The 15,334-nt window shown below is 43.7% G+C and overlaps 1 protein-coding gene across 4 annotated transcripts in view; it reads right to left on the bottom strand.

Moving 5' to 3' along the window:
• Positions 1-3,047: 3,047 nt before the first annotated feature.
• Positions 3,048-15,334, bottom strand: part of LOC119961976 (TRAF family member-associated NF-kappa-B activator-like) — a 104,842-nt gene continuing 92,555 nt past the window's right edge. For all 4 annotated transcript variants that reach the window (XM_038789658.1, XM_038789656.1, XM_038789654.1 and 1 more), the window contains one exon: positions 3,048-3,903. In XM_038789658.1, coding sequence (XP_038645586.1) covers positions 3,736-3,903 — 168 coding nt within the window. In that variant the 3' untranslated portion in view covers positions 3,048-3,735. The remainder of the gene's footprint in view (positions 3,904-15,334) is intronic.

Below are 15,334 nucleotides of genomic sequence, written 5' to 3'. Positions count from 1 at the left end.
GCCGAAGGGCCTGTTCTGCGCTGTACTGTTCTATGTTCTGTGTGCCACCCCAAGTGAATGAAGAGTTACCAGAATAAGGCAGTAAGTGCTGTAAAAAAGGGGTGAGATCTGGCTTTCCCTGATGATTCTGTACTATGAGTATGGATTCCAACAGCAGAAATGCTCTTGCTCTGCATTTCTGAAGAGGCCTGGTTCGGAAGTATGGGTCAGAAATGCAGAGCTCTAACATTGTGCAAAAAATAGGAGTGTGATTGCCACTCCTCAGTTTTAGCCCATTATGATTTAGACAATAAAGAAGAAGAGATATAACACCTAATTGGACTCCTGTTCTTCAAGAAACAAATTAAAATTTGAGATTATATTTATAGCACTTGCCCCTTCAGTTGATTGACATCTTTAAAAAGTATCAATGTGAGCTGAATTGATCACCTTGGTTTGATAAAAGTAGATCTGTCTACTAAGTGGACTTCCATAATGATAAACTAAAAAATTTGAGGTAATTTTTGGTTCACACACTATGAGAGGAGAGGGTGAGACTTTAAGAAGCCAGTTTGTTCCAGAACGATCAAGTCTAGGGACTCTCCTCAAAGATTCAATTTGCAATGGAAACCTTTAGTCTAGATCAGGGGTGGGCAAACTACGGCCCGCGGGCCGCAAGCGGCCCGACAAAGGTTTTTATGCGGCCCGCCAATGAGGTGCCCGGAATCATAACCGGCATTTTTGAAAAGCCGCCGGGGAAAAGCCGCTGAAGTAAATGCGCTTATTCAATAAGCGCATTTACTTCAGCGGCTTTTCCCCGGAGGCTTTTCAAAAATGCCGGTTATGATTCCGGGCACCTCATTGGCGGGCCGCATAAAAACGCGCGTAGTGGGGTGGATGAGTGGGGCTGTCTCATTGGTCGGTTTAGTTGGGTGTGCGACTAATCGGAGTCCAGGTTACAAACAATAAGCCTTATTATTGTTTGTAACCTGGACTCCTATTGGTCGCACACCCAACTAAACCGACCAATAAGGCAGCCCCACTCATCCACCCCACTACGCGCGTTTTTATCGTTGACTCGGCTAGGCTGTGCTTCTGTCAGTGTTAAGGATCAGCACAAGCAACTTGACACCTGATTTCAACAAACTGGTAAATGACTGCAGTCAGATGCATCATTCTCATTGACATTGTTCTGTTACTTACTGAGTTACTTTGTTTTTCAAATAAATGTGCTTTTTTTTTCTTTAAAGACCTTTTATTTTGGCTATTTAAAATATTAATTATTTTACTTAATATACTATGCGGCCCTTTAAAATTGTGAATTTCTGAATGTGGCCCTTGCACGGAAAAGGTTGCCCACCCCTGGTCTAGATGTCGCTTGTTTCAGTTAACGCAACTCTTTATCTAACTTCATCTCTTATGACATAGGCAAATGGGAATTACAAAGGACTTGTGGTGATTTAATAGGCTCAAGTAACTATTAGATAGATAGATAGAACAGTACAACACAGAACAGGCCCTTCGGCCCTCGATGTTGTGCCGAGCAATGATCACCCTACTCAAACCCACGTATCCACCCTATACCCGTAACCCAACAACCCCCCCCCCCCTTTAACCTTACTTTTTAGGACACTACGGGCAATTTAGCATGGCCAATCCACCTAACCCGCACATCTTTGGACTGTGGGAGGAAACCGGAGCACCCGGAGGAAACCCACGCACACACGGGGAGGACGTGCAGACTCCGCACAGACAGTGACCCAGCCGGGAATCGAACCTGGGACCCTGGAGCTGTGAAGCATTTATGCTAACCACCATGCTACCGTGCTGCCCCAATTGACCCAATCAGATATTGATATATCTGAGATTTTGTTTTGTGGAACAGTCAAGGATAATCTCATTTTGGCAGCTTTTAAACCTCAACAGATGAAGGCTTGAATCAATCCTATTTTCCAATGTATAGGATGTTTGTAACGGGCAGCATTACATACTGGAAATTCAGATAAAATTGGCTAGATTTTCCCTGCCCAGTGGTGGCAGGAATGAAGGCCAGGAAAATAACTGGTAGCTGTTCTGGGAGGCCCACGTGTGTTCCTACCACAGGAAAGGTTAACCGGGGTTGACCAAAGAAGCAGATCGCATGGAGGTGGCAGACAATTTAAGTAGTCAATGCCTCAAATAGGGGCAATTGTGCAACACTGACAGTATTCTTTAAAAAAAATAAATTTAGAGTACCCAATTATTTTTTTTCCCAATTAAGGGGCAATTTAGCGCGGCCAATCCACCTAACCTGCACATCTTTGGGTTTTGGGGGTGAAACCCACGCAAACACAGGGAGAATGTGCAAACTCCACACGGTCAGTGACCCAGAGCCAGGATCAAACCTGGTACCTCGGCGGCGTGAGGCAGCAATGCTAACCACTGCGCCACCGTGCTGCCCCACTGCCAGTATTCTGACAGCGGTGGAGTGCCCATTTGCGAAATGGGAAGTTGTCAGGTCCATGGAGGTGACTTCCCTGCAGCAGTCTGGTGGGTGGGGGGCATCAAAGCCTAACGTTATAGCACCCAAAATGGGGGGCCATGAGCAGAAAAGGCACCCCCCACCCATGGCCCTTAGAATACAACTGAAGGAGTTTCCCCTCTGGTTCCAGGGGCTTGTCATCTCCCTCCACCCTGAAATGTTTCATTATTTTCATACCTTTGAGGGTACCTCTATTTTGAGGGTTCCTTCCTGGTTACTCACCAGCCTCAGCAGGGACCACCTTTCCTGGTGAGGCTGCTGACAGTCCAGAGCTACAAGCCCTCTGACTGGATCAGTAGCATCAGGAGTTTTCCCACGCAAGCACGGAGGTGGCCAATTACGAGGCTGTCTCCAGGATAATAGTTCCGCCAGTCTGGCTCCTGCCGAGTGCGGACTGAACCCACATTTGGTCCTGTGTCAGCATCATAAGAAATGGAAAAATCCTGGCCAATACTTCTGATTGTGTGTGATTTAGCATTCATCTATCCAGCAGCCTAAAGCAATGTGGCAAACATCTCTTTCTGATGGCTTAAAGGAATTACTTAGACAGTCTCAATAATTTAATATTTGAAGCAAGCTCAAAAGACAAATTCTTCATAATTCTCTACTAACTCATCAAAAAATTCATATTAATGCAGGATATGAAAATGTGACAGCAGTACATTAATGGTTTCAGTTGTGACATTCCAGTTAAAGCATGTTGTGGAAGAGATTGAAGTTTTTTGATGCTGATATTAAGGTGAAAAATGTGCAAGGTGACCGGAAACTTCAAGTATAAACAAATAAAGAAAGAAGCAAACTCACAACAATTCTTCAGAAAAAAATGTAAAAAGATTGTGGGGTAATAACAGTTATTGTACTTAATCCGTCAGCTTTTTAATACTAGAACTCCACTCATGATCTGCTCATTTTTTAATACTGATTTGGATGACCTGAAATTCGAATATTCAAATTCCATGTCACACAAATGACCTGCAGGACTACTTGCTTCAAATTAACTTGCGTCAGAATGAATAACTACATAATATATTTCTTCAAAAACATTTTTCCCCACTTTAAATAAAAAAAACATTATTGTGCCAGCCTTCAATTCATAAATGTCCTTTTGTTATTTGCTATTCCACACTAACAAGAACTATTTTGTTCAACGTGCATACATGTTAAGTTCACAAGACAAGTTTCTTCATCTCAATGTGGAAATGTACAAGCATTAAGATCCATTTTTAACAACCTCCTCAAAAGTGTGAATTAAGATGCCTGAGGAAGTCTTCCCTAGACGTGGGGCCTGCTGGGAAGACTGTCTGACAGAATTCACAGATTTTGGAGTTTAGGTCCAGGTCAGAGTCTTTGGATGCTTGATGCAGTAATTCACCCTCTTTATTGTGGTATGGATTCCACACAGGCTGCAGGAGAGAGGAGACATTTTTCATTACTGAACGTGCTGTGTAAATGGAAAACACACCATATGTCTATAAAAGTCAGATTATAATGCAACAGCTTTAGCAGAATAATCAGCCCTTATGGCAGTCTAGAAAAATATATTCTGATCAACCTTTTTATCTACCTCAGTACTGTGTCGGAAATCAGCTCAAAATACCCATTTTGCACAATTGTTTTTCTAAAACAATGACTCAACAACAATAAATGCACACACGTATGTCCAAAAGATAGTTTCTCAAATTGGTTAAAGTGATTCATCAGTTAATTTGCATTAGAAAAACACCTAATAAGAGCAGCACACTATTATTCAACAGTAACGCAGTTTCTCACTTTCATAAATTCCAGAGATTTTTTTTGTCAATTTTTATACGTCTCAAATACACAATTGCATGTTTATGTATCACAATAATTTGAGAGTATGTGAAGGCTACAGAGCATGCAATTATTAAAATAGTTGATACACAGCACATTTTACTTGATGTCACGCACAACTGATGTATTGGGTCAGAAAAGTAAAAATTTAGCCACCATGTGACAGCTTGTGTGCTGATCTGAACTATTCTTTAAACTTGCTATGCAGCAGAGTGCATGAAATCTAACTGCATAGCTGGGTCAGCATCAATGCATATTAATATCCTAATTTTAAGTGTAATAGCACCACTTCCTGTTGTTAATAAACATTTTGCTTGATGTATGTAACCAGCAGTTGGTGTAAATTGCACATTAAATCTGCTTAGGTGCAGACAGAACATTTATCTAAAGCTACTGAAACATATGTATTTGCTAAATACTGTACTTGACAGAATATAAAACTCATATTGTAACTGCTCCCAGGAGGGTGCAATTTATAAGGGGATTTTGTGTTGCAGACTACTTCTAAATGTTCACTGACTTAAGCTGTCTTTGTACCTTATCTTTGGCATTGGTGCTAGACCAACATTTTCTGCACATAGTGCCAAAACAGTATAAAGCTGCCAGTGCAGGCTGCTACTGGAGGAAATGCCAGCGCTTTGTTTCATTTTATACCAGTGGCAGTATAATGATTTCTGGTGTGATGTCTGCTTTTTAAAACTTACCTATATATTTTTGAAACATAATTCTGGGTACAATGGCTCATCATTTAATTTCGACCAACTGAGAAGAGATTGACAATAATAAACTGCCCCAAGTGGGACTCCAAAAAGCAGTGCTCCATAAATGCATTTAAGAGGTGCAACTGGGCAGTACAACATGGGTCCCTAATAACATCTCAGTTAATTCAAGTCAACAGATACATAAAAACTGATTTAAAGATAAACTTGCAGCAAGCATAATGGCAAACAATCTTTCCATTGAGACTTTCTGTCATCCACCATGCCAAAGAAGGCCAGAGACTAGATTGATATTCAAATTCCCATCCAATGTCTCAGTGAACTTGTTTAGGGACATTAGGGAGGGCAAAGTTGGCCATGTTATCCAGTGACTCCTGCTGGAAATGTACATGTATGGATGGAAGGGAAGGACTGAACTGGTTCAGCTGCTAGGGCCCTTATAGCTGAACAATGAACTCTTTAAAACTTTAGCTTTAAAACTAATATGCAATTAATAGCCACTTAGTGACTTACCATTGGATTCTCAGGACCTGGTAACCGTGTACAGTAAGTATGCAATGTCTTCAGGGAAATAAGGAAGATAATTGGCAAACTAAATCAATAATATGTCGATTCCTGTGTAAATTATAGAAACTCAACTGGAACACAAAACCGATCAACTGAGTGAACTTCTAAAAATGTTAACATAATCAGGCCACTGAATTAGCAGAAGGGCAATATGCCAGTCTTGAAGTATATTTTAATTTTTAATGTAACAGTTGAGTCATTTAAAATTTTGAATAACACAAATAAGTCATAAAAAATATCATGACGCTTGTACTTTGACCTAGACAACTCAATACCAGATTGATTTGAATAACTTCATGCAATATGATAATCTTCCTTTATGTCTAAACAGCATAAGTATTTTGCAAGAAAAGAATAGAATGTTTTGCTCCATGGCGCACAAATAACAGGAAGGAACTTTGGAACAGATAGCTGACGTGATACATTAGCAAACTGAAAGCACACAGAAGGGAGCTATATTCGATGATAGTTAAATAGGTCTACTTCATGTAATTTTATTAATTTCCTTGAAAACAAAGATCTCTAAATAAGTGACAATGTTATGGAAAACCACTTTTTCATCATCAACAATCTCAGATATATTAATGTAACTTTTACGAACTGCAGATTATAATCTGTGAGTATGTAGCCCTTTCTATGCAACTTAGCAGCAATACTTGTTTTATATTTTTAAATAACATGTCTCTTCATAACATGTAATTACATACCAGCTGCTTCATTTGCTTCTGTACAGTTTTGCACTGTACAAAGCAGGGTGCCATCTACTGAAAATAGATACTCAGATAACTAGTAAAAGAACAATCCAATGAGATAATAGAAAAAGGCATTAGTAACAAGTAATGTGATAGAGTGTGTGTGTTTCACAGCTCCACAGGGCTTCTAAGTAATAGAGGAAATAGTGTAATTTGTTTTTGCTAAATCTCTTACAACAGCATCGGTGATAAACATGATGCAAAAGAATTAATATACTGTACTGTCTATATAGCAAGCAACAGACCTTGGGCTAGAACATTTGAGAAATCCTATGGACCACACATTTCTGTCTCAATAAAAATGCAAGACTTTCTTTAGAAGTTGTGTTTGTTACTATGTTCATGTTTGCTCCTGAACAATATGGCCTATAATTTGACAATACTCGTCCTGAACATCCTAAGTTAGACTGTTGTGCGCCCCAGTTCTCCAGCTGTAAATTTACAACACAATTTGTTGGAGAAATAATGAGAATATATGCAGCAAGCATAATAGTGGATTGCAAGCAGTGCAGCTAATGGCTGAAGTAATGTAACTTAGACCGAGATGTGTTTAAAATAGATGTGTAAAAGTTGATGAGTAGAAACAAGCACATTAAATGCAATAATGACCTCTGAACAACACAAAAAAAAATGACTCCAGTATTGGCAGAGCAGAAACTGCCTCCAATTAATTATCGTGAGGCCTGGTGCCATTACCTTTGGTTCCATACCACAAATTCTGTCCTCTAAGTGGTAAAGGTTACAAATTTGGGAGGTACTGTTGAAGAAGCCTTGGCAAGTTACTGCTGTAGATTAAGCAGATAGTATACAATGCAGACACAATGGAGAAAGTAGATGTTTTAGGGGTGCAATCAAGTGGACTGATTTGTCCTGGATGCTACTGAACTTCTTGAGTGCTATTGGGGCTAAACCCACCCCAGCAAGTGGAATGTATTTCATCATGCATCTTCTGTTGTGCCGAAAGGCCTTGGCAGTCACGAGGTGAGCCTCTCGCTACAGAATATAATATTATCAGCCTCTGATTTTCTCTAGAAGCCACAGTCCTTATGTAGCTGGTCCAGTTGGATTTCTGGTCAATGGTAACCCCAGGATGTTGATATTGGGGTTTTCAGTAATGTCATTCAACATGTGGTGGAGTTATGATCTTATGTTAGAGTTATGATCTTATGTCACACTTGTGTGACCTGACAGCTACTTGCCACTTACAAGTCCAAGCCTGGATGTTATCTAGTGTTGCGCGCATGGACTCATCATCAGAGGAATTCCAAATGGAACAGATTCTAATCATCTGCAAACAAAAAACACTTCTGATCTTATGATGGAGGGTAGGTAACTGATGAAGCAGCTGAAGATAGTTGGGTCTTACACAATTCCGTTTTACACAGACCCCTTGGTGGAACATGTGGTCATATGATCCCTTGATATCAATGGTATTCTCACCTCACCTGTCAATCTCAACACCATCTTCCACAAGGGATGCATTCAGTTCCAACCAACCATCCACAGATCCTCAAGTGTGTTATCTTGCAGTCAATCTGATCTCAAAATGATCCAACTTATTTCCTCCACCACTAAAGATCATGGACACTGGTTGGTTATAGATACCAGTTGGTGGTTATAGATAGTAGTTGGTTATAAGAGAACTACGTGGTTTGAGTTTATGCCCTCACTAGATGGATAGTAAGTCTCAGGAATTTGTCCAAGGAGAGCACAACCCACACATTTTATGGAGCGGTGTGCACTGCCACGATTCTGCCGGTCATGTTTGAACACAGATATTAACCCATTAAGTTCCAGTAGTTGGAGGTATAAAGTTGAAGGAACTACTCACTTCTCTACAGCTCAGTCAAGGTAGACATTGACCATTGATAAATGTGCATGTGTTTATACAATCAGCCTCCAACTGTTGTTATTCCTAGCCTGAAGATTTCCATCATCAGCTACACGATTAATTCCTACCTTCAAAGTAGTAGAAGGAGCTATACATGACAGTTGTCTTGATGCTCAAAATCCAAGTCTAATGCCAATTACTAGGTTTACTGATAAACAACCGTTTAATATGGCTGATTATGAAAATGCCTTTGGCAAACAAACATATTCACCACAAAACTGATTTCCTTTGCAGGCAACTAAGCAGCAAGTTGAAGTGTTTGAAGCCCTCCCTCCCTCTCGCCATCCATCCAACCATTTGCTTTTTCCCTCTAGATCGTACACAGGCGAAAGACAATTCAACTTCCAACTATGAAAGAGAACTCGTACTACCGTATTACATCCAGGGTTAACCTGCACTGGGACTTTGAAGGGGATGGAAAGCGGACAGTTTTCTTCACCCCTTCTTAAGGAGTAACATCCAAGCTCTTTATCCAGCAAAATGCACAGATATTGTTATGAATAGACAACCGGGAAATACATCATTCATCTCCCAGAACTATCATACTGTGCTAGATGGCAAACAGCATCCTATTCCACTGGTTACTCATTATTCAAGATGGTGAACAGTGCACATTAGATCTTGAACAAATCCACTAACACCATCTGTGAAAACAAGCATCACGACTTTTTGAGAAACAGCTTGAATTGACATTCAAGCTGCTGTGTTTAATACAAAAGCAAAATACTGTAGATGCTGAAAATCTGAAATAAAATAGAAAATGCTGGATATACTCAGCAGGTCAGGCAACATCTGTGGAGAGAGAAACAGAGTTAAAGTTCTGATGAAAGCTCATTGATCGGAGTATTCCAACACTTTCTGCTTTCATTATAGTGCTGTATTTAATGCCCTTTGAACCTGTTCCCTCAAGGTCCTCTGCATTGTAATAGGAGTAGGCAATTTCCTCCCCTCTTATCAATATTACTTTGTAGTTTGCGTTGGTCTTCTAAAGAAAGAACTGAAACTCCTATTTTGGTTTCATCTGCAAATTTCAATATAATTTCCTCGAGGGCTATATAAGCAGCGAGTGGTTAGGATCTGCAATGTACTGCCTGAGAATGTGACGAAAGCAGATTCAATAATGCCTTTAAAGAGAAGTGGATCATTATCTCCAGAGGACAAAAAATGCAGGGTTATGGGGAAAAGGCAGGTGAGCGGCACTAGGCGAATTGTTCTCGCAGAGAACTGGCACAGACACAACAGGCCAAATGGCCTCCTTCTCTGCTGCAATCATTCTGATAATGTCCATTTAAAAATAAATTTAGAGTACCCAATTCGCTTTTTCCAATTAAGGGGCAATTTAGCGTTGCAAATCCACAACCTTGCAAAGCTTTTTGGGTTGTGGGGGTGAGACCCACGCAGACAAGTGGAGAATGTGCAAACTCCACTTAGACAGTGACCCGGGGCTGGAATCTAAACCGGATTCCCTGTGCCGTGAGGCAGCAGTGCTAACCACTGCTGCCCTAATATCCAATTTAAAAATATTGCTACACCCAGTGAACAGAAGGAGCCCCAGAGTATTACCACCCTCTTCCAACCACTCTGATAAATAGCCCTCAATGTTTTTTATTTACTCTTCCACAAGGTGTGGATGTCGCAAGCTAGGACAGCATTTATTGCCCATCTCTAATTTCCATGGCTTTTCCCCCTTCTAGCTAAGTTTTAATCCAGTTTCCAAATTCCCTTGATTTCCATTTTCCTTAAGGTTCCCTAATAATCTCCATTGGGTAATGTTGTCAATGACTATCCTACATTCACTATACTTCTCGAATCGACCATACCCGTTACATCCTTAATAATTGTGATGATGGTCTCTTTTGAAATCAATGTCGACAGCTTATAACTATTTTTTCTTTATCCAGATATATGGTAATTTCACCAATAATCGAAGGCTCCAAAATATTTCCTGCCACATTTATTGAGCAAACTAGCCTGTAATTGCCCAGATTAACATGTTTTCTGTTCTTTTTAAAAAATTAAAAAATCGACACTGGCCACTCTCCAGTCCTCCAGCACAGACACCCACACTCAAGACTGCCCTGAAATATAATTATTTGAGCCGTTTCAATTTCTTCCCTTCAGGACTTTGTCTACCTTTAGCTGGAAAATTTCCTTCCATCTAACACAATATCACTCACCTTGCTCTTAATCACATTAGGATTCATGTTCTGCGAAACTCTAGTACTGCAAAATTCAGTTTGGTTAAATCCCTAGGTGTCATCCCATCCAGCACAAACCCACTTGCAAACTCAAGAACAATTGTAACAAAGCACGAGGGGCGGAATTCTCCCTTCTGATGGCACAGTGTTTTTTTTTTTTATAAATGTTTTTATTCAGTTTTCATATTTTATATTGAACAAATTACAAATTGTTAGGAGAGAAAAAGAACAAAAAAAACAAACAAACACGCAAAAATTAACATACATATTTACAGGTAAGCATCTTCGTAGTAGTAACTGCGCCCGCCCCCCCCCCCCCCCCTCAACATGTTTATTTAGTTTGGTTTTGGGCCTTAGCTAGCCATCGAACCCCCGTACCGAACCTGTAGCCCCCCCCCCCCCCTCCCGCTACCTTCCCCCGACTATTCTTCCTCTTGTGCATTGGCCACAAATAGGTCCCGGAACAGTTGCATGAATGGCTCCCACGTTCTGTGGAAGCCGTCGTCCGACCCTCGGATGGCAAATTTGATTTTCTCCATTTGGAGAGATTCCGAGAGGTCGGACAGCCAGTCCGCAGCTCTGGGCGGTGCTGCTGACCGCCAGCCAAACAGGATTCTACGGCGGGCGATCAGGGAGGCAAAGGCAAGGGCGTCCGCCCTCCTCCCCAGGAATAGATCTGGCTGTTCTGAAACCCCGAAGACCGCCACTATCGGGCATGGCTCCACCCTCACTCCCACCACTTTGGACATAACCTCGAAGAAGGCTGTCCAGTACTCCACGAGTCTGGGGCAAGACCAGAACATGTGGGCGTGGTTGGCCGGGCCTCTTTGGCACCGTTCACATCTGTCTTCCACCTCCGGGAAGAACCTACTCATACGGGTTCTTGTTAAGTGGGCTCTCTGTACCACTTTTAGTTGCGTCAGGCTGAGCCTTGCGCACGTGGAGGTGGAGTTGACCCTATGCAGTGCTTCGCTCCAGAGTCCCCACCCTATCTCCATCCCCAGGTCGTCCTCCCATTTCCTTCTTGTTGCGTCCAGTACGGTGTCGTCCCTATCTACCAGTCGGTCATACATGTCACTACAGTTCCCTTTCTCTAGGATACTTGCGTCCAGTAGGTCTTCCAGTAGTGTCTGTCGTGGAGGTTGTGGGTACGTCCTTGTCTCCTTTCGTAGGAAGTTTTTGAGCTGCAGGTACCGTAGCTCGTTCCCCCCAGCTAGCTGAAATTTCTCTGTCAGTTCGTCCAGTGTTGCGATTCTGTCGTCCGTGTATAGGTCCCTGACTGTCAGTGTCCCCCCGTCCTGCCTCCACCTTTTGAAGGTGGCGTCAGTCAGTGCTGGTGTGAACCTATGGTTGTTGCAGATGGGAGCCCTGTTCGACATTTTGGTCAGGCCAAGTTGCTGCCGCAGTTGGTTCCAGGATTGGAGGGTGGCTGTCACCACTGGGCTGCTGGAGTGTTTTTTGGGTGGGGATGGGAGTGCTGCCGTGGCGAGGGCCCGGAGGGAGGTTCCCATGCAGGAGGCCTCCTCCGCACGCACCCACTCAGCCTCTGGCTCCTGGATCCATCCCCTTACTCGCTCGGCTGTTGCTGCCCAGTGGTAGAATTGTAGATTCGGGAGGGCTAGCCCTCCCCTGGTTTTTGTTTTTTGTAAGACCTTCTTTGGGATCCTAGCATTTTTACCCCCCCATACGAACGCCATGATGAGTTTGTCCAGCGCTTTGAAAAAGGCCTTGGGGATGTAGATCGGAATGGATCTAAACAGGAAGAGGAACCTGGCAGTACGTTCATTTTGATCGTCTGAACTCTCCCCGCGAGGGAGAGCGGGAGTGTGTTCCATCTTTGCAGGTCCTTTTAACTTCCTCCGTCAGGCTGGTGAGGTTCCATTTGTGGATCCCTTTCCAGTCATGGGCTATTTGGATCCCCAGGTAGCGGAATTTATGTCGGGCTTGATTGAACGGCAGCCCCTTTAGTGCTGCCCCCCCCCCCCCCCCCCCCCCCCCTTGCGGGTGTACTGGGAAGATCTCACTTTTGCTCATGTTGAGTTTGTAGCCCGAGAAGGCTCCAAACTCTTTCAGGAGCGCGATGATTCCGTCCATGCTGCTTTGTGGGTCCGAGATATAGAGGAGCAGATCATCCGCATAGAGTGAGACTCTGTGCTCTCTACCTCCCCTTCGGATTCCCCTCCAATTTTTTGCTGCCCTGAGCGCGATTGCTAGCGGTTCAATTGGTAGTGCAAACAGCAGCGGGGACAGTGGGCATCCTTGTCTGGTGCCCCTGTGCAGCTGGAAGTATTGGGAGTTGGTATTGTTGGTCTGTACACTCGCCATGGGAGCGTTGTACAGGAGCTTTACCCAAGCGGTGAACCCTGTTCCAAGCCCGAACCGCTCCAGTACCTCTATGAGGTATTTCCACTCGACTCTGTCGAAGGCCTTTTCTGCGTCCAGGGAGACGATCACCTCTTGTGTTGTGATGGCACAGTGTTGACGCCATCGTAAAAACCGGAGAGTTTAACGATGGCGTCATCGGACCGCTAAGTGTCGCGATCTTCTGCCGCACAGGTGGCCAGCACGGCACTGGATTGACTCACGCCACTCCAGCTGCCGATACTGGCGTCAAACGTGCGCCGCAGGTCGGCGCATGCACACTGCGGCCGGCATGAATGCGCGCTGCGACCAGCGTGAACTCGCGAATGCGCGGTAGCTTCCTTCTCCGTGCCAGCCCCAACGCAACATGGCGTAGGGCGACATGGGCCAGCGCGGAGTAAAAGAGACCCCCACCAGGAGAGGCCGGCCGCCGATTGGTAGGCCCCGATCGCGGGCCAGGCCATGGTGGAGGCCCCCCCCTCTGCGGGGTCGGATCCCTCTCCCCCCCAACCAGGCCGCTCCTTGCAGGATGGACGCCAAGGTCCCGCCGGGTAAGACCACATGTGAAAGGCGCCGGGGGGCTCGGGCTTTCTTGGTGGCCACTTAGCCTATCCCGGGCGGACAATCGCCGGGGGGGGGGGGGGGGGTCACGTAGTGCAGGCCCTGACCGGTGGCGCACTGATCGTGCCAGCCGGAGAATCAGCAGCCCGGCGATTCTCCGACCCGGGCTCAGAGTGAGAGAATCCCGGCCCATATCTTAGCACTTCCATTCTAAAAAGGTGCAGAACTCGCTCCAAATGTTACAGAATCCAAGATTCCACTCCCATATTACTAAACCCCAGGATTTCAATTCTCCACAGTTTAGGATGCCCATCTCCACATTGCCAAATATCAGTAACCCAACACCAGATCTTCCAAATTGCACACGCGCCCAAGCGCTCCAAAGGACAAATTCCCCCACTAGGTGCTGCCAAGTACGAATATTTTAGAATATTTTGTCGACTCCCATGACTTAGTCTGTCATAGTTAATAATGATCTTGGTAATACATTGCATATTACACAGCATAACACTCCTATGTCACCCACTCACCATGTGCAACACCACGAGAGATCAGTTTGTAAATCCAAGGAGATGTCTCAAACGGCTGCACATGAGAAGCCAGATGATATACTTGAATAAACAGAGGAGCATTATATAATGCAGTGTCGAGTGTGTGATTCAGAGACTAAGATAAAGCTGTTGTTTTCAGAGAATAAAACATAATTGGTGTCAAGCTCAGAGAGGAGCAGTGAATTCAAATTTAATTGGTTTTTGATTACATTGATTAAGCCAGTGATTCCCAACCTTTTATCTGTCACGGCACACCTTTATACTATAAAAATCTTGAGGCATACCTCCGATATTCTTCTTTAATAATCTTTATTATCAGTGTCACAAGTAGGCTTACATTAACACCGCAATGAAGTCACTGTGAAAATCCTCTAGTTGCCACACTACTGCGCCTGTTCGGGTACACTGAGGGAGAATTCAGAAATTCCAATACACTTAAGAATCAAGTCTTTCGGGACTTGTGGGAGGAAACTGGAGCACCCGGAGGAAACCCATGCAGACACGGGGAGAACTTGCAGACTCCACACAGACAGTGACCCAAGCGGGAATCAAACCCGGGACCCTGCTGCTGTGAAGCAACAGTGCTAACCATTGTGCTACTGTGCCGCACACTGAGTTGCCCTCGAACAAAACCCTTTTATCTCTAAAACTTCATAAAAGCACATCAAGGTGCCATTTAATGAAATTATCACAAATTTAATTTTTCGATGGAAGCATTATCACCATTTGCATGTTAAATACAATATTTTCATTCAAAATGTATGCAATTTAAAAGTGTTTTCCATTAAAGTTTCAATTGTTTAAAGTTTTTTTTAAGTCTACATTTCTCAATGTGAAGGTTCATAAATGAAGGAAATATTGTGGGCAGCATTTTACCTATCGTAATGTGACACCCGAGTCTGCCTCTGTGAGCAGTCTCTTAATCTGGGGAGGATCTTTATAGTAATAATAATATATATTAGTGTCACAAGTGGGCTTACATTAACACTGCAATGAAGTTACTATGAAAAGCCCCTAGTCGCCACACTCCGGCGCCTGTACGGGTACACAGAGGGAGAATTCAGAATGTCCAAATTAGCTAACAGCATGTTTTTTGGGACTTGTGGGAGGAAAACAGAACGCTCGGAGGAAACCCACGCAAACACGGAGAACGTGCAGACTCTTCACAGACAGTGACCCAAGCCGGGAATCGAACTTGGGACCCTGGAGCTGTGAAGCAACAGTGTCAGAAGAGGGCTTACATTTACACTGCAATGAAATTACTGTGAAAAGCCCCTAGTCGCCACACTCTGGCGCCTGTTCGGGTACACGGAGAGAGAATTCAGAATGTCCAAAGCAGCTAACAGCATGTCTTTCGGGACTTGTGGGAAGAAAGCAGAACACTCGGAGGAAACCCACGCAAACACACAGAGAACGTGCAGA

This window comes from Scyliorhinus canicula, chromosome 2 (genome assembly GCF_902713615.1).
Source record: "Scyliorhinus canicula chromosome 2, sScyCan1.1, whole genome shotgun sequence".
Classification (NCBI taxonomy): Eukaryota; Metazoa; Chordata; class Chondrichthyes; order Carcharhiniformes; family Scyliorhinidae; genus Scyliorhinus; species Scyliorhinus canicula.
The sequence above is the reverse complement of the archived record's forward strand: the minus strand, read 5'-3'. Positions and strand labels throughout refer to the sequence as shown.